General features: G+C 33.1%; 1 protein-coding gene across 1 annotated transcript in view; it reads right to left on the bottom strand.

Moving 5' to 3' along the window:
* CDH18 (cadherin 18) overlaps nt 1-22,942 on the bottom strand; it is a 259,628-nt gene that overhangs the window by 10,584 nt on the left and 226,102 nt on the right. Inside the window, exons 8-9 of the mRNA XM_060007203.2 lie at nt 20,356-20,473; nt 400-651 (exon numbers count right to left, since the gene is read on the bottom strand). Of these exons, the coding sequence (XP_059863186.2) occupies nt 400-651; nt 20,356-20,473 (370 nt within the window). The remainder of the gene's footprint in view (nt 1-399; nt 652-20,355; nt 20,474-22,942) is intronic.

The following is a 22,942-nucleotide window of genomic DNA, read 5'->3' as shown; positions in this document are numbered from 1 at the left end:
TATGTTCTTTGAAATAAATTGTAAATGCCCTTTCAATAGGAAATTTAGAATATTTAATATCAATTCTTTCTAAAATAGGTCCTTTCCAAAAAGATTTCTCCTATTGTATCCCTTCTTTTAATATTTCAACTCTTTCATCACATTTGAACCAAATTATTTCCAGATTAACTATGGTATTGAGAAAGTTAATTAAAGGAAACAGTCATGTCTTGTTATCACGTAAAGCACTACTAATTCCAAAGTTTTGTCAAAATGACTCTCTCTCCCTCTCTCTCTCTCTCTCTCTCTCTCTCTCTCTCTCTCTCTCTCTCTCTCTGTCTCTTTTGCTCTCTTTTCTAACGCGCCATTGTAGGGTACACTCAGAATCGTCATCACACATTAAAATTTAGAATGACTTACCTAGGAGAATGACAACACAGAGTAGAATAGCGATTAAGGCTCCTGTACTCAAGCCAGCCGAGGACAGGAGGGCTTCTGCACGGCAGGTCCGCACGCGCCCGTCTCTCTCGCACGCACAAACCCTGATGGTGAGGGTACTGCTGCTGCTGAGAGAGGGGATTCCACCGTCAGAGATCATAATGGGGAGGTAATACACATCCTGAATAGTTCGACTAAATCTCCTCCGCCTTGTCAGAATGCTGGCTGTGTTATCTATGACAGACATAAGCAGAACAACATGGACTTAGTAAAGCCGCCATTAAAGATTCACAGTTCCTTTAATGGATAAAATGGGCATGTGCGATTTCTTTTCCGTTTATGAAATGGATAAAGGAACGTGAAGGGGAGATTATTAACCAGGGACTAAAACTCATTCTCAAATGGAGAAACATATGTGAAAAGTTAATAAGGCCTGGACTGAAGGGGAGGGGAAATAGTGGATGACAGAGGAGGAAGGAAGCGGTAAGCATTTGGGGCATGGGCATAATAGCCAAAGGATTGAAAAGGATACATGGATACCAGACTTCGGGGTGAGCCAGTGGTTCCTACCACAAACCTGGTGACTCTTAATATAAGTGGTAGAAATAGACAGCTATATTTTTAGTGAACTTTGGGTGAGGTTAATGTACAAAAATGTTTAAGAATCATTGGTACAGGTAATGTATTTATGGAGACACCAGATCAATTGATAAACTATTTTAAACTTGTGATTTGAAGCACTCTTGTTATAGTGGGCACACCAAGGGTAAGTTAATAATGAATAAAATAGTTAATTTCATTTTTTATGTGCTTTAAAAATACTATGTACTATAGTAAATAATTGCATGAGGTATTTTGATCAGTCCACACAACCCTATAAGGGAGAGGATGTTAAATTCCTTACATTTTAGGGAAAATCATTTTTATTAGGAATAATAATTTTAAAATAAATAACCTCAGTCCCAGAGGATAAATTGCCTCAAATCACAGAGCTAGTGAATAATCAAGCTATAACCCAAATACATTCTAGAACCCTGCTCAATACCAGGATGTCATACTGCCTCTACTCCACCAGTTCACTTCCAATTGGTATTGATGCCTCAGGTGCACATAGGAAATGTTTATCTTAGCATTGTTAGTCCCCCTTCCGTGACTGTTAGCTAAAGGACCCTTTTGGTGCACACTTGGATGTGCTGCTCAGAACCTCTGCATGAAGTGACTTGTTGCTTGAACTGTAGATTGCGACCTGGCCCAAGGTTACACTTTTCTGGAGCAACACATAGCCAATGACTTATTGCTGCAAGGTTATAAATGTCAAGCCATTTCTGCTGAATGCAGAAAATACTGAAGGGCAAGTTTAGTTCCAGAGCTTTCCCATGGGGTCAGCCATGGACACATTCAAATTGCATGGCAGCTTAATTGCTCACTCTACCTTTCTTTCTTCCACTTCCATTGTGGTCCACAGATGTCGATCATGAGAGCACACTCCAATAAATATCCTGCCCCCTAACTCCAATCCAGAGCCTGCTTCCCTGATCATCCAACCTGTGACTACACATCTGAGTTAATTACTTTTCACTAAAAAGTCAGTAAATCATTAGACAATTACTTTTAGGGATTCTTTTTTTCCTATCAATTTCTCTTATTCTGAAAATTGGAATTTTTAAAATTATGAGTATGTTTATGATAGTCATGATACAATACCCTACAGCTATATTCTCTTGGTTGTACATTGCCAAACTAATGCAATAGAAAGATAATGAATATTTCAAATATTCAATATAACGCAGGTAATAAAACATGAATAATACACATTATATACGTAAATTAAAATTATATACACATATATATGCACATATATATGTATAAGTTGTTGAAGATTTGTTATAGAACATAAATAAATAATCTAATAAGTTATTTAAAATATTTTCTCACCTGGAAGAAGAGAAATTTAAAGAAAAGTGTGTCGATTGCCTACTCTGAAGCAGGTTTCAGAATGATGGAAAAAAAAGAGGAGAAACTGCATCACATGTGTTTTTAAGAGTATAGCCATCACAGGTACTCTCCTGGAAACCTGACCTTTGAGTAAGCACACCTATCAGGTGTAGGATGTTGCTTCATGATTAATATAAACTTGCATATATGTACAATTCCTTAGCCTAAGGAAAAGGTTTGAACGTGGGCTCATAGGCACAAACACGTTTGAGAATCTTACTGCTGGTCCTCTGAAGAAGAGATGTAAGACACTGGTCCCTGGTCTCAGTAAATATCATAATGTGTGGAATGACATGATAACATGCAGGGGTAGATGGGGACTCTCTTTCATGGCTCTAGCCTCGTGGCCACTTTACATTCTTAATCTGGAAACGTGTTCTTTTTCAAGATAATTTTTGGAAATGCAATCAGAAACATGATGAGAAACAAGAAGAAAGCCTGAATATGTTTCTAGTGCATTTTAAGTTCTCAAATAGAAAGCTCTCGCACATGGAGACATGACGATATTCTTTCGCTTTTCCAGCTGAAGGTTTGACTTTTGAAAAGAAAAGAGGATTCAGGAAACAAAGAGCTTCCTACCCAGAAAGGCTTAGCACAGCAGAATAATGAACTCTTGACAAGGGATATTGTGTATCTCCCTGGAACTGCAAAAAATGTACTTGGCAGTAGGCTCACTGAACTTGAACAAGAAAACTTTGAAATAAAATGAAAGAGATAAGAAGATATATATATATGTGTGTACATATATGTATGTACATACATATATGTATGTATACACACACACATAAATATACATATACATATGAGAACAAACTTTGTCTTGCTGAAACTGAAATATTAGGTGACAAGAAGAAAACAAATCTCTAAACTTGAAATATAATGTTTTAAAAATAAAACAAGTATTACAGAAAGTCTTGCATAACTACTTTAAACTGGATAAAAAATTAATATAAATTGAATAAAAGGAAACCATAGCAGGATGTAAAATCTGTGGATGAGAAGAGCTAATTATCAATGTCAAATAAAGGACAATCTCTAATAATGTGTACCCAAGTTTTGTTCTTAATTCTAACTGTCTGTCTTTGGATGAAGACAGAAGATTATAGAACACTTGGAAGCCAAGCTAATATAGCTAATGTATTGGATTAAGATTTAAGGAGATTTTGAACAGCTAGCACAAAGACCTTAAGCTAACAAGACAGGAACTAAAGATATGTGTTAGACAGTACACTTTGAAAAGTATCATATGGGAGAGATTTTGAGTAACATCTATTATTTTCTAATACATATACTATCTGAATGTAGCAATGAGGCAATAGATCTAAAACAGTCTCAGAAGGATTCAATAATGATATGGAATTTTTATGCAGATCTTTATTGAGAAGACGTCATTGGAATACAGTGCATAGATTTGGGTCTACTATCTTAAAAGTGATACTTTAACCCAGTTTAGAAGACCTTGACTGTGATAAAAGCGTTAGAAAAGTATGTCATATGAAGAATCTTTGAAAAAAACAGTGTGAAAATTCTACATGTCTTATATGAATTTAGGGGCCTGAAATGACTTAGAAATTTAAAGAAAAATTTGGGAAACTCTGTTAGTAATTAATGTCTTTCTGAATATAATCAATATTTTCCTGACATTCCCAGCAACTATAACTTTGATGCAATGTGGAAATAGGCTTGAATATGGTTTAGTCTTTCAAAATAGATGACAATGTATTATTTATTTTGTTGCATATCCCATTTTGTTCAGAAAATGATATGGACAAATATAGGAGGAAGCAGGGAGACTGCCATGCAGATATACAATAGATGAATCATGGAGATATTTACAAATATCATTGTGATGACTGTGAAAGAATTGAAATTTTGAGTCCTTTGTAAAACAATAATAATAACAAAATTTTATTTTTGCAATTATAGGAAGTCCAGGGACTTCATAATTGATAATTTTGGGGGGATCTTTCACACAAAAAATATTACAGTAAAATACAAGTTTGGGTAGATAGATATACTTCCAACTTCTACATTTCTATAGGGACAGAAGGCTACAGAATACAGCAGTATAATACAAGTGTTACTTCAGATATAATTTTCTAAAATTCAGATATAATTTTCTTGAACTAGTAGTATGTGCTCTATTATTTCTTTGTTCAATAGTTTGAACGATCTTGAAAGGTTCTAATCTCTGTGCTACTTTCATAAACTGTAGTAGAGTTTAAGTTAAAATAAGGCATACTTTTAAAATACTCCCTTGGGCAAAAACACATCCTACATTAAAGTCCAAAATTACCTTATATCTTGGAAAGTATTAAAACCTAAAAAAAAATGGCAGCGTAGGAATAAAGACATAGACATAGAGAATGGACTTAAGGACATGGGGTGAGGAGGGGGAAGCTGGGGAGAAGTGAGAGAAGCATGGACATATATACGCTACCAAATGTAAAATAGATAGCTAGTGGGAAGCAGCGGCATAACACAGGGAGATCAGCTTGGTGCTTTGTGACAATCTAGAGGGATGGGATGGGGAGGGTGGGAGGGAAGCTCAAGAGGGAGGGGATATGGGGATATATGTATATACAGAGCTGATTCACTTTGTTGTACAACAGAAACTAACAGAATTGTGAAGCAATTATACTCCAATAAAGATGTATAAAAAATTTTCATTTACAATAGCATGAAAGAGAATAAAATGTTTAATATATTTAACAAAAGAAGCACAAGCCTTGTATACCCAAAACTACACAACTTCATGGAAATAAATTAAATATCTAAATAAATGAGAAGATATCCCATGTTTATGGGTTGGAAGACTTAATATTGTTAAGATGACAATGTTACCAAAAGTAGATTCAGTGTAGTCCCTATCAAAATTCCAATGGTGTTTTTTGCAGAAATGGAAAAAAACTCATCCTAAATTCAAATGGAAATTCAATGAATCTCAAATAGTCAAAACCATCCTGAAAAAGAAGAACAAAATCAGAGGACTCATGCTTCCGATTTCAAAGCTGACTTCAAAGCTATAGTAATCAAGACCTTGTAGTACTGCAATAAAGACAGACATAGAGACCAGTGGAATAGAATTGAGAAATAAACCGTTGTGTTTATGGTTAATTGATTTAAAAAAAAAATCATGTGTTCTTCAAAACTCTTAAACTATCAGATGCCCATACCCTCCCTGCCATTTCAACAAATTCCTTATTTGATCATGCAGACATAAAGATAAACTTTGTCTCAAGTATAGCCTAGCAGACTATTAAAGTAATATTTCCAAATCTATCACAATAGCAGAAACATTTGAGATCTTCAGATGTAGCTCTGTAATTGGATTAAACTTTTTTTAAAAGCTGAAGAAAAAGCTGGGAGATAGAAACTTAACTTCCACCGAAGAGATAAATATGCATGGCTTCATAGCATTTCATTTTTATCTGGTCTTCCAGCAGCAATAAGATCCATTCATAATTTAACTATCATCAGAGTCCATGCACGAAACAACGCTCTTTTGCTTTCCTGCAAAGTACCTTTCACATAACAGGTACTTGATAAATAATGATTTGAACTACACTCAGCAGGAGCCTGTCTTCTCTTACAGTTTCCTCATTATATTGACATGTATTAAGAAATTAAAACCAAAATGAACTAATCTATCTTGATCTCCTCATGCTCTCTGCTGAAGGTTGATTCTTTTTCTCCTGTTTCCTCACTTCCCATTCTTTTAATCCTAGAATTACCCTAATTTCAATTTTCAACTGGATTCGGCAAGTTCATTTAAGTTTGTAAACATTCTCCTGGCCTCACTTGTGTTTCTGCCAGACCACAAATGCATGATCCAATATGTTATTATGTTCCTATTTGCACCCTGGAATGTCACCCCTTTGACCACCTGCCACACTCCTTCTTGATGCTTTTTAAATCCCAGATAAATACAACCATACATTGTCTAAAGACTCTGCTTTCAGATTCATAAACAACGCTCGTAAATAGTTGTAACCATCTTAAGTGACCCCAATAAGTATATAGAATAACTCTAAGTTCTCAAAGGAGGTTGGTAATTAATGTATTAATATCCATATTTCATCAGATGCCATAGACTAGCTAGCTATTCTAAGCTTATTTTGCCATTTTCTCTTAAGTGCTATTCCTCCACTCACAGCAGGAAAACAGCTTTTTTCTGAAAAGAAGCTACCATCTATTATCAACATATGAAAACCACATTTGAAAACTGCTCAACCTTCTTTGCTATTAATTATGTCTATCTATGTATACAAGACTCTGTGACATAAAAAAAGAACATGAATACGTATGAAACAAAAATATGAATCTTGAAGAATATCAGCAAATCTGCTCATGAAAAACACATATAAATTTGCATAAGAGTGTTAGTTTAGATGAATAGGGTAATAAAGAAGAAAAACAGCTTTTTAAGTAGAAACCCAACCCAAAATCTAAAATAATTCATAAGCATATCACAATAATATAATAATTGCAGAAACTGTAGAAGTACAGAGAACAGCAGTTTACCAAAAAAATAAAAAATAAAGTACATGAATTTCAACAGAAACCCTCTACCCAATATTTATCACATACCTTTAATAAATACTACATTTTTAGTAGGAAATGGATGAGTCAAGTACAATAAATTATGGAGTCATGATATTTATAAACACTGAAGGAAACTCTAAAGATTAATCCTTTAGAGAGACTGAAAAAGCAAATACATATTCCTGCTCTTAAAATTATTTAAAAATCTGTTTTTAAATAAATTTTACCCCCTTAAGGCACAGGGTAGGGCTGATGACTCCTGCAGCATTTATGTGATTCCGAGCAAGGAAGGAATTAAGGCAAAAGAGTGTAACCTACATTTTCACAATAGGAAAGCAAAACAAAGTGGCACAGAATGGCCCAATTGGTCATATTTTTATTGCTTAGAATATGTGTCAGCTATATACCAGCTGTGAGTTCTCATTTGAAGGACAAAAATGAATGATGGGAATATCAACTACTAGGGATCTGACAATGCCAAAGAAGTACAAAATAAACGTAAAATTTCTCATGATTTCCAATATGTATCAAACTAAAAAACTGCATTTCACTATCAGTGGACTATGAAATCTGAACGAAAATGCCCCAAAAGACATCTTCTTAACAGCTCATAGTCAAATTTGAAAATATCCCTTATCTTAAAATCAATGCAACATAAACTTAGGTATTCCTTCACCAAACCCAAACAGCCGCAAGGAAAATCAGTATTTTCTGACAATGGTTATTAAGTATTTTGTTAAAAATGATAAAACTTATAAATAATAAGAACTTCACTTTTAAAAGTAATATTACAAGGAAATAATAAAAAGTAATAAAACCAAGGGAAAAAAACATCTTCAAATTCTGCAACAAGGTGAAAGTGACAGTCTACAGAATCTTCCATTTAATATGATTTAAAATGGTCATTTTTGGTGCAGTTCACTCACTATTTTAAAAAGAATGTTCTATTTGAGCCCATTCATCTTTTTTCTTTTTTAAAATTAATTTTTATTGGAGTATAGTTGCTTTGCAATGTTGTGTTAGTGAACCCATTCATTCTTAACGACTGGAAATGTCTACAGAAGTGGAGAACATGTATCTAAAGAAGATAACCTAGAGACAAATATGAGCAGTAGATATTCTTGATAGCAAATTATCAGTTAAATTACGATAAAGATTTTCAATCTGAAAGGCACATGAAATGTGATTTAGAACACTGAAAATAAAGAGATACAAACATATACATAGTTAAAAATAATCTCTTCTCCTACTAAAATCTGTAATATTTACAAATGCACTTGACAGTCGGAATTAAGCCTAGGAATTAGTCTGGCAAATCTCCTTGCATCAAATAAAACCTAGTCCCTCAAGAGGCAGCATAAAGATCATGAAGCAGAACAGACTTGTAGATTAATGATGATTTTATATTGGTGGATTAGGATACACTTTTCTATTACAAAATGAATGAACAAAGGTACTGTATGCACAGACCCTCCTGGGGGTAAGCCTAGACTCACAGACTTTATGACATTATGGCTTTAGTTCATTTATTATAGATATTTGATTAAAAAGTTGAAATTATACAATGGATTTCTTTGATGCCAAGATGAAATGTTTACCTATCACAATTTAAAGAGAAGATGGTTGTAGAAAAATCTACATTTTAATCAGAAAACATATCATGCTTTCATTGTTGTTTTAAGGTAATATAATTTTTAAATGCTGTAACTTAAAAATTATCATCTGAATTCCAGTTTTTAATTTTAAATAAAATTGTATTATTACCAGTATATTAGTTAATGATAAAAATAAGGTCATTATCAAAAAACATGTTTACAATATACATTTTGCTGTATATGTTGTTAAAAAAATAGAAATCTGTCACTTGGCTATTTTCCAAATCAAAATGTTTCTTATTTAATAGGTAAGGGGTCATAACTTTCCAGATAAATATTGAAGACGGTTGCTTAGCAAAAATTTTTCTATCTGCAACAGTTTGGTACTATAGCAAATAAAGAATTAATGGCAGAATATCTTATTTGTTTGGGGGGAGCACAAAATACAGTACAGTGCTTAATATTTAGTGTTTTTAATAGTGAATTAAAATGTTCATGTCTCTGCTCTGCCACATCTCCCTAGCTAGATTCTTAAGACTAATGTTGCATTCTGTCACCTCTATACTGTCTTCATTCCCCACTTCATTGAAAAGTATTCTCTGATCCGCTCTACATGAGGGAATGGACTCTATCCTGTAAAGTCAAATCATGCTCCACTTCTTTTAATTATAGGACTTTTCAGTGATCTCTCTAAAGTAACTCACATTTCACTGCCTTCAATTGCAAGTTACATTTCATTTCATCTTTATTTTCCCAAATAGATGGAGAGTCACTTGAAAGCAGGAGCTATGTGTTTTATTTCCTTGTATCTGGACAGCTTAGATCACTGCCTCATACACAGCAGACAATGCCTTGAAGACTGAATGGAAGGAATAAAACAATGTTAACTTAAGAGCTGACTATAGAATTTCTTTTAGAGGAAAGCATTCTAAGAAAGGAGAATAAGAATGGTGGTGAATAACAATACAGTGTGAGGCTGGAGAACACACTGGACAGCCCCAAGTAAAATGTCAGGGGAGGGGATAGGGCTGAGTCGTGTGTGTGTGTGTGTGTGTGTGTGTGTGTGTGTGTGTGTGTGTATATATCAGGTGTTTTTTTTTTCATTTTTAATTCAATACAATAATGAATATATTCTTACTGAAAATATTCAAAGTGCATTTCATAGATGTTTCTTAAGAAATATTATATATCCTACCATATTATCATTATTGCTTTTCTATGAGAATATGTGCTACTCAAATCATTATTTCTGTTTGATATTTAATCATATATTGTTTGTTTTATACTGTCTTTACTTTTTCATAAATTTATTTTTATTTTATTTTATTTTCATTTGTTCACTATAGCTCCAAATATTTTGTCAATAGAACTTTACTGTAATTGACACATGTTTTTTATATTTTCTGAGGCATTCAGTATTTTAAAATACCCTTCCTTAATTGTCATATGAGTGTCATCTTAAATAGGCAGAGGTGTATTTTATTGTAGTTGTTTCTTTGAAATGTCACTAAAACAAGGTCCATGGACTATTAGCTTGAATCTTGCAAATGAGTACTTCAGCACTGATTATTCTCTTTACAATTTAAATTCATTGTCTGGAAATTTGTAAAATGATTTCTTATCTCTCAAGTTAGGGATACTATACATATTTTTGGATCTAAAACCCATATATTCCTTCACTCAAGGTAATTCCTTCAGATATTTCATTATTATTTTTCCATCTATTTATTTATGTAATTCTTAGTTATCTTCATTGTGCCCTTTATAATTTGCAGCACTTTGTGCATGATTTCAACTTCTTTGCATTTTGATCTCTCTTCATAAAAAAAAAAAAAAATGAAATGGTAGTAATTGCTTCCATATCTCCATTTGACAAAAGAGGAAGCTGAAACACACTGAGAGCAGGAACCTGGCTATGGCCTCACACATAATTAGCAGAGGAACCTGGTTTCAGATTCAGGCAACTGGTTTCCTGAGTCAAACTCTGAAACATTCTTCTATGTTGCTTCCTTCTCCTTCTTTTTTTCCTTTTTTTTCATTTAACAAATTTTTATCTAAACTTTCCTCTGTGTCTGGCACTCTGGTAGCAGTTAGGAATATAGCAGCAAATAAGTCAGACAAAAGTCCCTCTCCTCACAGAGTTTACAGTCTAAATGGGAGAGAGGTCACAGTGTGATAAGTGCTAGGATTAGGGAGGCGCAGGGTATCAAATAACCCCATTTGTCATTTAAAGACGTGGATCTGCTTTGGCGATCACTGTGGGGTATTGAGTGTTGGGTGTCTGAAGTGCCGGCTCACTTGCGTTTATGGACATTGAATTTTTCCAGTTATGATTTCGAGTATGGATGGAGAAAGTGCTCCCAAGATTTTGGCAAAAAGGGGGGTTTGGTAGATGACAGGGACCAGGAGAGGCAGCTAAATGCCACAAGACTCAGAGGGGCAGGGAGGTGCCCAAGGACAACGACTCCACCTCCCAGCTCACCTTGTGAGGCTGTGATGGAGAAAGCGATGTTCTCTTGGGCAGTGTTGCCTCCTCTTTGATCTTTCTGGTTACTAATTCAGGTTTTAACAGTGTCCATTTGAATTTTATCACCTTACCCGAATATTTAAATTGGTAATATTTTCATGCATCAACTCAAAAAGTCTTCCTTAGATATTTAAGTATGGTTTTCTCGTTCTAATGTTAAGTACACCCCACTATATGTTAACTGCCTCTGTCCTTCAACCTGCATGACCCTGCAATGTTCTCTGATCATCCACTTAGGGAGGTTCTTTGAGCTCTGAATCCCAGGGATTCCTCCTATACAGTAAGATTTAATGGGTAGATTTGGGCCAGTACCTAAATATCTTCTTGTGATTCTCAAAGCCTCTGTGCTTTGGAGGTGATTTTCAGGATTCATCCATAGGTTAAGTTTATTTAGCTGTACATGTTATCTCAGTAAAGATTTTTTTTAAAAAAGAATGAGTTTGACATTAGATTTTAGGCTACAGTTTTCTTCATTCTGCTATCCCTTTCAGATAACTGCCACACTGGGCTGCTCTTTCCCTGAACTCTGTGTATTCTACTTTTGGTAATTGTTTGTGCTTTGAGCACATGGTACTTTGAGGAGAAAGATTATAACAGGCATGGAAGAGTAACAAAGAAAACAAAAGCCAGAGAAATAGAGAAAAAAATGGTTGAATTGGTGAGTGGCATAAAGAGTGGCAATGTTGTATACCCCACTCATATAATATAATCCTCAGAAATTTTGGAGAGGATCTTGGTTTTGTTCAGTACATAGGATGGGATTCTGAACTAATTTTAATTAAAATTTTAAGAACAAATATCTGTAGCATATACATGAACAACCAGGCAGCCAGCATCTTAATGATAATTAGATTGTTAATGAACTATGACCTTTCTTCCAAGCCCAGTTTATATCCCAACTATTTAATGAAACTTGCCAAATGGTTTTTGAAGTATAAAACGTAATATGGATAAAACAGTAGTTTTTGACTAACCCATAGTCTGCCTGATAACTGAGAGAAAAGCCTGAAATTTCTGTTTAATGACATTAGAGAACCGCTAAAGTGATGTAAGTAGAGGGGTAAAATTCTAGAGAGGGCAAAAATGTGGGAAGTTGAACTGTGGATTACAATGTATTTGTTTATATTAGGAGCTAACAACAGGCTGGAATTCCAAGCTGGGGACAGAGAAAATAGGAGAACATTTTTTTTTTTAACCGAGTCTTTTTATTTTTTTATTTTTTTTTGGCTTCGATCTTTAAATGATTAGCTTTCTGTACCATGTCCTAGCCCTTCAATCATTTTATTTTTAGCATTTTTATTAGTGTATAATTGCTTTACAATGGTGTGTTAGTTTCTGCTTTATAACAAAGTGAACCAGTTATACATATACATATATCCCCATATCTCTTCCCTCTTGCGTCTCCCTCTCTCCCACCCTCCTGGGCCCACAGTCATACTGGAAATTAAGGAGCCTTAAACACATGGCTGATTCTCCCTAAAGATATTCATTAAATTGAAAGTTAAATTGAAAGTTTAGCAGAGATCTAAAACTCTAAGTGGAAAAGAAGAGCTTTTTTTTTTTTTCTGTCTCTTCCTGTTGAACAGACAGTGATTAAGGTAGGGGACCAGGGTGAATGGCCCTAGTGCACAAACAGGCTCTCAGTTGAAAGCCCTAGAGGGCCATGCCTTAGGGACAGGGATAGTTCAGAGACAGGCTGAATCGAAAGAAAACTGCAAATTAGCATTGACTTAGCCTTGATTTAGTTCAATCCTACCCTGATTGGATTAAAGTACAAGCATACCTCCTTTTATCTTGCTTTGCTTTACTGTGCTTCCTGGATATTGTGGGTTTTTTTACAAATTGAAAGTTTGAGACAACCCTGTATCGAACAAGACTACTGCCACCATTTTCCCAACAGCATTTGCTCACTTTGTGTCTCTATATCATATTTTGGTCATTTTCACAATACATCAAACGTTTTCATTATTATTAGTATAACTTGTTATGGTAACCTGTGATCAGTGATCTTTGATGTTACTATTGCAAAAACATTATGACTCACTGAAAGCCCAGAAGATGGTTAGCATTTTTTAGCAATAGAGTATTTTTTAATTAAAGTATGTACATTTTTTAGACATAATGCTATTTCACACTTAATAGACTACAGTATAGTGTAAACAAAATTTTATATGAACTGGAGAGCATAAAAAAATTCATGTGACTCACTTTATTATGATAATTGCTTTATTGTGGCGGTTTGGAACTGAACCCAAGATGTCTCTGAGGTTCACCTGTAATGATGCCCCTCTCTAATTGTTCATCTAAGAAAATAGCAAACACTCTCTGAAGAAATATATTACGATTTGAGACTCTTCTAGGTTTAGACACTATGTGTGACACCCAACTAAAAATTGCTAGAGATACTAAGAAACAAAACCATTATATCCCAGTCCTGTCTCCCCAGTCCCCCTGATGAAAAACAAAAAGAAAATTTATCACTTTATTAAGAAAGTAGAGTAGCTGACAGTGTTTGTAAAATCATTAAGATTAATATGTTCAAGAAAATAGAGGGAGAAAGAAGATAGAAAACATAAAAGAAATTATAGAGAATTTCACAAGATCTATATCTCTATAAAAGGAAAAATAAAAAAAAAAAACAGATAAAACAGCTATCAACCAAAGCAGTGAGCAGACCACATTTTCTTTGAGTGCATGTATTTGATTTGATAGGACACTTGCTTCCTTGAGCAGAATGTTAGTTACATGCTAGTGTTTTCTACCAGTATATTCCTAACATATGTCACAGTGAATAATAAACAAAAATAAGCCCCAAATAAAGAAACTTTTATATACGTAGGATGAAACACTTAAGAAGACATTTATTCTCTAATGTTCAGATAAATTAGCAGATTCCAAATTAATGAGGGATAAAACATAGGGCAGGAAAGATCTAACAAAGATGGCAAAGAACTGGAACAACATGAAACATTACCTTAAATTTAAGTATTTATCAAGCAGATCTGGGCTGTGAATAGGAGAATCCCACCAGGGTATAGATGGAGGAAAATCTTCTTAGTTGATATGGGGACATTAGCTATGATTCCAGGCATAAACACTATTAAGGTATATGTCTCTGGGATTCAGCTTTTATTGTGGTCAAGGGTACGGGCCTAGAGTTTCTCAAGCTCACTCTTTACAGATGAATTTAAAACATAAGAACAGGAATTTAAAGTTGGGGAAAAGAAAAAAAAAAAGCCCAAATGATCAGTTACTGAAATCACCCCAAAATCTCTAGAACAAAAGGGAATGGGGGAGCTGTCTTTCTATCTACTAGTGGCTGACAATGTGTTTATTCAAGACAACCATCTTTGAAATGGCTGCTTCTTTGAAATGGATCCCTGTCAATCAATCAAATTTTAGTCACGCAGTTACATTACAAAAAAAAAAAGAAAAGAAAAGAAAAGCCAGCTGTCAGGGTTTACACTACCTTTATATCTTTATAATATCATCTTCATAATAATTAGAGGAAACAATTAACAGATTATTCCTTGAGCTAACATTCTGTTCGAGAAAGCAAGAGTCCTATCTATCAAAGCAAATACATCCATTCAAAGAAAAGGTACTCCAAACACCTATTGCTTTAGTTGATAGCCATTTCTTCCTTTTATAGAGATGTAAATCTTTACCATCTTTATAATATCTTGATACGTTAGGATATGCCCTCTTTTCTTCTCTTTCCTCTATTTTCTTCTTTTCCTACATTCTTGCTTTTCTCAACCCTTTACCATTTGCATTTTATTAACAGATTATTAAATTCAGTTTATGATAAAAATTATATTTAACTTATAGATTAATTTAGAAATTTGAGTGTTGATTTACTAATGGGGTAAAGATATTATTTTTGTGTTTTTTTAATATTTTCAGTAACATTGCCTTTCATAATGGTGACTTGAACATTATTTATTGGATATTTATTCTCTGATGATCTTAGAAGAGTTTTTTGTTAATTTGTTTGATTTGTTTTTACCATTTTACATTTATCTGATTTGCTATTTATTCACGTTTTTTACATATAGAAAATCTAGCCATTTGGGGCATTTATTTGTATTCCAAAATTTGGCAATCTATCCAATTGTTTCTTAAGATGTTTCTGTGGATTCTTTTAAATTTTCAGAAAGACAATTGCGTCTCATTTGTTAACAATGATAATCTTACATTTTGTTTCTATTTATTATTGTTCTTTTGTTCTATTTTTGTTTTGTTTTATCTTTTTGGACTGAGGAGAACATTCAGTACACTGCTGATTAATTGTAGTGATTGAAATATCCTGAGACTAGCAGAATTGTCCAGCTGAACCCATCAGAAATTGCTAATTCTTAGAAATGTGAGCTAAATAAATGAATAAATGTGCTTTATTTTAAGAAAACTAGTTTTGGAATTGTTTTCTTTTTCAGCAATAGTTTTTTTAAGCAATAGCTAAATATTTCTAACTTTTCATGTAAAATTTCCTACTACATTTTGAATTTGGCATATCTCTTGTAAGTAGCATATAACAGTCTATTTTTAAAATAAAATATCTTTAAAAATGATATTTAATCTGTGACTATGGTATATTTGAACTACTTTCTACTTCAAATAAAATTGTCATTGCTTCTATTTTGCATCTTTTATTCTACTTTCTGACCTCTGTTCTACTGATTAAATGTTTTATTATTTAACTTTTTAAAAATCTCTCCTTGCTTTGGAAATTACAGACTCGTATTCTATTAACTATTATTCTAGTGTTAACTCTTCAAGTTTTAACATTTGAAATGAAATGTTAATTGCAAGGCTTTTTTGTCTATTATTTCTTGCAGAGATCCTGAAGGCAAAGATTAATACAATATTTGCCAAAATGTCAGTAGCTAAAAATTTAAAAGTTTCTTTTCTTATACATTGGAAAAAAGTCTTTAATAACTGTCCTCCCTTAATTCCTGATAGCTTACCACTGCTAACTAAATATAGAGCATGTTGACAATAGGAAATTCTTTTCCTTTCGCAGTTTGAGCATATAATTGTTATCAGCTTCTGTCATCTATTTTTTTTCTTTTTTAACAGGAATCTACTTTAGATCTAATTATTATTGCTTTTTAAATATTCTGCCTTTTCCTTTTGATTAAATATTTTTTCTCTTTATCTTTGAGGTTTAGCACTTTTAAATTGGCATATTCAAGTATAGATTTGATTTCCTGCTTGCCTTTGGGTGTTCTTTATTTTTTATAATAGCCAATTTTTTAAAAAAAATAATTAATTTATTTTTGGCTGTGTTGGGTCTTTGTTGCTGCATGCAGGTTTTCTTTAGTTGTGGTGAGTGGGGGCTATGCTTCATTGCAGTGCGTGGGCTTCTCATTGTGGTGGCTTCTCTTGTTGTGGAGCACAGGCTCTAGGTGCATGGGCTTCAGCAGTTGGGCTCAGTAGTTGTGGCTCATGGGCTCTAGAGCGCAGGCTTAGTTGTTGTGGTGCACAGGCTTTGCTGCTCCGTGGCATGTGGGATCTTCCCAGACCAGGGCTCGAACCTGTGTCCCCTGCATTGGCAGGCAATTCTTAACCACTGCACCACCAGGGAAGTCCCTGGTGTTCATGTTAATCGTGAGGGTCCACATATTTTCAACCTTGAAAAATTGTCATGCAATTTTATCTACATATATTGCTTGTTGCTATAATTTCTAATTCTTCCAAATATTTTATATTCCATATTTATTAAGTGTTCTCACAATTTTTAAAAATTTTGACATATCTGAACTTTGTTTGCTTGAATTAATGGATTTTACTTTTGACTTGTTAAATCTCTCTGTGTCCAGTCTAGAAGTAATGCAGTTTTTTTTGTTTTCTCTTTGTATCTGTGTGTGTGTATATAAAACATATACATATATATACACATATACATATATACATCATACATGTATATATACATATATGTTTACACATAAATTTTAAATGTATGGATAATTTATATCTATATAGTCTATATGTATAACTAAATCTATGTAATTTCTAGAAATAGTTCTATATACATTTCTATATATTCAATACCTATATTTTAATATATATCTTATGTATACATGATATATATACATACATATATATATATAAACAAAATTTAAAATTTTAATTTCTGTATGTTTATATATAATTATGTATATAACAGTAAACATCTATATATTTTCATGTCATTTTATATACTTTTCTATCTAGGTAAAAACTGTAGTTTTAATAAGGATTTTAAAATTATTTTCATATAAATATTTTCTTTCATTGTCTCATTTCATGTAATCACTTCTCGGTCTTTTTTAAAAAAAATCTTCTTTTTCTTAATTTTGAAAATGTTAAACATGCTAATATTCAAGTATTTTTTCTGTTCATTTATGTATTTTGCATGATTCAGAGTGAATTCATTTTCTGATTTATTTCTTATTATTTATTGACTATCTTTTAATTTTTTGACTTTCAGATTTATCATACACAACAATATGCATTTCTCTCTGTCTAATTTTAGAAACAGCTTTTTGTCTCTACTCACTCTTTGCCATAAAGCAGTTTTGGAGATGCCACTAAACCAATGGCTTCCTGATCACTCATCCTGGCTTGGAGTCTCTGTCTGGCTTCTATTGTTTCCTGAATATTCATATTCATGTAAGCAGGGGGCACAGAAGAACAATGGTTTTAATTTTTTCTTCTAGATTTCTTCATGTTCTGGGGGCATGTAAATGTTTACTAACTCACGGAATGCAATGACCAAGCTGCAGGATCCAGTAGGCCTGGACTTGCTGACTCTTACTCTTTGTAGTTTGTTCTGGTTGTTGGCCACAGAGGTGTTTATGTACCCATGAATATATGTATATATTCATTTTGGTATGAATATTCCATTTTAAATTTCACCTTTATAAATTATTATCCATAACTGCCTTCTGTTTAGAGAAAAAGCCATCTTGACTCTTAATATATACATATATATATATATATATATATTTTTTTTTTTTTTTTTTTTTTTTTTTGCGGTATGCAGGCCTCTTACTGTTGTGGTCTCTCCCGTTGCCGAGCACAGGCTCCGGATGCACAGGCTCAGCGGCCATGGCTCACGGGCCCAGCCGCTCCGCGACATGTGGGATCTTCTTGGACCGGGGCACGAACCCGTGTCCCCTGCATCGGCAGGCGGACTCTCAACCACTGCGCCACCAGGGAAGTCCATTGACTCAATATCTTTATACAGCGCCATTAATTCCCCCAATGCTACAGAGTAGATATTTCAAACCAAAACTTAATGGATGTAAAAACTGAGGTTAAGAGAAGTTTGGTGGCTTGTCTTATCTAGCATAAACAAGGCTGTTTGCTCAAGCATGTGTTTTCACCTATGTGCTAGTATCTGTTTTTTAAGAACATTGCTGCTTTTTCTTTCTGAAAGAAATTATTTGTGTTATATATAATTTCATCAATTCCCAAAAATGTTTAAAATAAATTAAATGAATTTTAAAATAAATTAAAACATCTTTACTCCCATACAACTGCCCACAGGCATCACATACTTGAGATGGCATAGCTGATTTAAAGCATTCATATATATGGTTAAAATAAATGTTAAAAAATTTACATCGGCATTATAAACACTTTCAAAAGTGTGTACATATTTGAGGGGAATTTTTTGAATGTGAGTTCCCAGAACTGGTAATGTTGTCATATAACTAAAATGAGACCTTTTGAATGTATTCATTAGTTGAATTGAGAAATTCCAGGCATAATAATCTTGAATGAAGGACTTTTAGTCACTAATATAGGTTTCAAAAAAGTAAAATTCTCTTGTTTTTCTAAAATATTTCAGAAGTTATTTACATTAAATAGCTTGATTACAACACATCTTCAGATCTAAGTCAATTTTTCTTTATAATATCATCAAATTAAAATTGCTTTTAAAATGTAAATAAATTTTTAATTGGAATGGAAAAAATTCAACTGAAATATGATTTCTAAATATGTGTTTCTAAATATAGTAAATTTCAGTTTATTAAAGCAGAAAGTTGAATGTTCTCCAAATTATGCAATTATTTGAATATGGGAAAATATGAATTGATTTTCAGATATTTAGCATAGTTAATTATAATATTTAAATACATTTGGGATTTTAGGGTTGGATGTTTGGATGTAAATAAATGTTCAATAGTCAATTTAATACAATTTGTCATACACAAACATGGATAAATATGTATTGCCATAAGTACAGCTGACCACAGGGATAGTTAAACTGAGAGAGACAAACAAGCTTGGTATTTTTATATGAATTTTGTTATGGCCACATGCACAATTTAGTATCCCTGTTATGATTATTTAAGGAAGCTTAGGGATAATGGAAAAAATGTTTAGTGGGTTGTCATTTAGTGATTTTATTTTTGCTTGAATTTGAAAATGCTTCTACATGAAGGGTACAGAGAAGGAATTAACTACTTCAAAATGTACATGCTATTGTTTCTTTCATGTGATTCTGAGGCACGTTTTAAATCTTAAATAACAGTATATTCAGATATATGTGATCAAAAACTACTTTGAGAAGAAGAAAGTTGATGCCAGTCAGAACACTGTACATATTGAGTGGCTTGCTGTTTCCCTTCCATACGGAAGAATGACTTTTACACAACTTTGAGGAATCTACCAAATCAGGATTCTAAATCATGGTGAATCTTCTCTAGTTATTATGTTCTTTTTTCCCTACACAATAAGAAGGCTAAACAAAAATAATTCAAAAATTTCCACAGTGCTCTGTAATTATGCATATGTATTTACCCATATTTTGGAAAAATATTCATAATAACAAGGGGAAATATAATTTGTACAGCACATCTTGATAGCCTTGCTAAAGCAAGATGATTTCAAACATTGCAGTTCCTTTTCTAATGGTCCCTAGGACATATTTTTCATTTATCCTAATTTAAATTTTTTCCACCTCCTAGCAGTTGCAGCAGTTCTCATAAACATGTTTGTCAGCTAAGATTTCTCTTAAAAGTTGCCCAAGAGCATATTACATGAACATTTCTTGTTTAAAGGGATGCTTCTGAATAAACTCATTGAAAGTTATTTGTACATATGGCTCAATTTTAAACACAAGCTATTCACGGATCATAACACATTAACATCAAACTGACTTTGAATGTTGATTTGCAAGCTGTTCATGAGTATATAAGAATAAAGCAAAGCTGTTCAGGCTTATTCCATATCAAGTCAAAGCAGATACCACAAAGATCAAAAAATATATGTATTCATGTTCACCTTCATTGTCCTTCAGAGTGAAGTTTGGGTTTATAGACAGATGTTCATCAAGAAAGAAGTTAAACCTTTGTCCATTGGCAAAATCATCCTTATCAGTGGCACTGATGGTATGAATAACCTAAAGAAAAGACAAAATTAAATAGTAAATTTAATTTGGCTTTGTCCCTTGATTTTAATATTATAACATTTTCAATATCCAACTTGAGTGTTTTCAAATTCTTATTCTAGTAAAGGTATGAGCTAATTTGCTCTCCCTTGCATTAGACTTTAAGAAATGTATTATGGCACACCATATAATCATTCACACTTTATTTTCTAGCATGGCACAAACATTTTTTTTTTCCTTTATTACCCACAGTACCTTGGGGCCAATTAGTTGTAAGGTTTTGTGTGAACATTTGTTTAGGGAGACGTGAAATATAGTTTGTACAAATACGAATATTCCAGTGTTGATGTAGAACAGCCTTTCTGTACATGTTGGTCTCAGTCAGCAAATGAAAAAGCACTAGAGTCATAATTTTTTGTTTTAGGAGACCTTTGAGATCATGATCCAGCCCCTGTATTTTAGAGACGAGGACTCTGAGTCCCAAAAAGAGTGTGATGTGCCTCAAATCTGTAAAAATCTGGCAGAGGTAAAACTAGACCACCCAGAGCTTTAGGAAATTTTTTAATCCCTAGTGGTTGAGAGAAAGCAATACCCAAATTTGGACTTTACACACATTAAGAAACAGAGAAAGTTAGAATATATAAAAAAATATCCCAGGTAGTCTAAGAGCAGCATACACATTCCGATCGTTAGAGTCATTACAATCTTTAAAAGTAATATTGAAACAAACAAGCAAGATGATATTTTACTTTTGAAAAAAAATTAGTATCCTAATGCTCAAGTGTACTCTTTCTAGCTTTTCCTTAGAGAAATTGAAAACAGAGAGAAAGTAGAGCCAGAAAAATAGTATTTCCTGCATATGAAATATAGTACGTGCATTTCAAAAATTGATATGATTTCTAAGAACATTTTACTCAGTTTCACCGTATTTCAATATTTTACATGTGAGATAATCCACCAAAATGTGTCATAGTTAAAACCTAAATTCCTCTCCAGGTACTGAGACTGTTAGCTTGTGAGAGAGACGAGGAGGAATATAAAGGTACTGAGAATGAGTGGTCAGGAAGAGTAGGAGCGGAAGAGCATGTGTTTTCATGAAGTGAAAGTGAAGAAAGAGCTTCAGGGTATAAAAGTGATCAATTTCCTCCATATATGCCCATGGCTCATTCCTTATGCCCTTTCCCATCACCATTCAGAATTTACTTTCTCAGCAGGAGATCCTGGTGAAAGCCCCTCTCCCTACATATTCCAAGAAGTTTCTATCATTCTTCATTATTTCCCTCCATATTATTTATCTATGAACTGAAAATTTACATAGCTGCTGATTTTTTTTTTTTTCATTGAAACAACTAGTATCTGGACAGATCTTTTTTTTTTTCTTTTCTTGTTATTGCCTTTTGACTATAAATAGAATAAACTGATGGATAATCAGAAGCAATCTTTATGATTTTTCTCAAGCACAGGAAAAGCTCCATAGCATTTAGAGTGTGCAAAATCTGAAGAACACAACATTTTCTGCACGTTAGTTACTTAGTATCAAATTGAAATAAAATATCAAATTTTCAAGGTTGTTTTCAGGGTTAGGTAAAACAAATACTGTCAGCCCTCCATGTCTGTGGTTCTGAATCTGTGGATTCAACCACCATGGGCCAAAAATATTTTTTAAAATTCCAGAAAGTTCCAAAAAGTAAAACTTGATGCCATGCTGTGGCAACTATTTAGATGGCATTTACATTGTATTTGCAACAATTTACATAGTATTCACTTTGTATTAGGTATTATAAGATATTATAAGAGATGATTTAAAATATATGGGAGGATGTGTGTAGGTTATATGCAAACACTACACCATTTGATATAAGGGATTTGAGCACTGTGGATTCTGTTATCCTGAGGGGGGTGAGGTCCTGGAACCAATTCCCCACAGATTCTAAGGGACAGCTGTATAAATTTTTCTTTGGGAAAATAAATGTCTTCTCACTCTTATTTTTCATTCATTGTGATTCTCCAATTTACAATCCTATTTCCTCAGTGATACCTCATAACATACTGACACATTTGCAAGTTCACTTCTTATCCTAGAATGTAACTCTGGAGAGGATTGGTAAAGAACAATTAATTTAAATAAACTGAGCTATTTATGTTTTCTGTTATCAATGCTTTGGAACAATTTTCTTCTCATTTCAAAGTTAATTTATCACTTATTTTAAATTTTCTTAAATTTTTACAAACATGAGCCTATTCAATTTGTTAAACACTGATATAATTCATATTATATTATGTTTACTATTTTTTTGTTATCTCTAAAATATAAATATCCCTTCCATTTTTATACAGGTAATTTCAAATCTCAATTTACCAGGAAGCTCACTTATGGCAAATTTTTATTCCTCAGAAAGGATTCTCAGTCTCATCTACATAGTAAATGATAAGTTGGTTACCACATTTTGTTTAAGAGTGACTGATTCATCTTGAACTTTT

The sequence above is a fragment of the Delphinus delphis genome, chromosome 3 (genome assembly GCF_949987515.2).
Source record: "Delphinus delphis chromosome 3, mDelDel1.2, whole genome shotgun sequence".
NCBI classification, from domain to species: Eukaryota; Metazoa; Chordata; class Mammalia; order Artiodactyla; family Delphinidae; genus Delphinus; species Delphinus delphis.
This window is presented reverse-complemented; position numbering and strand designations above follow the sequence as displayed.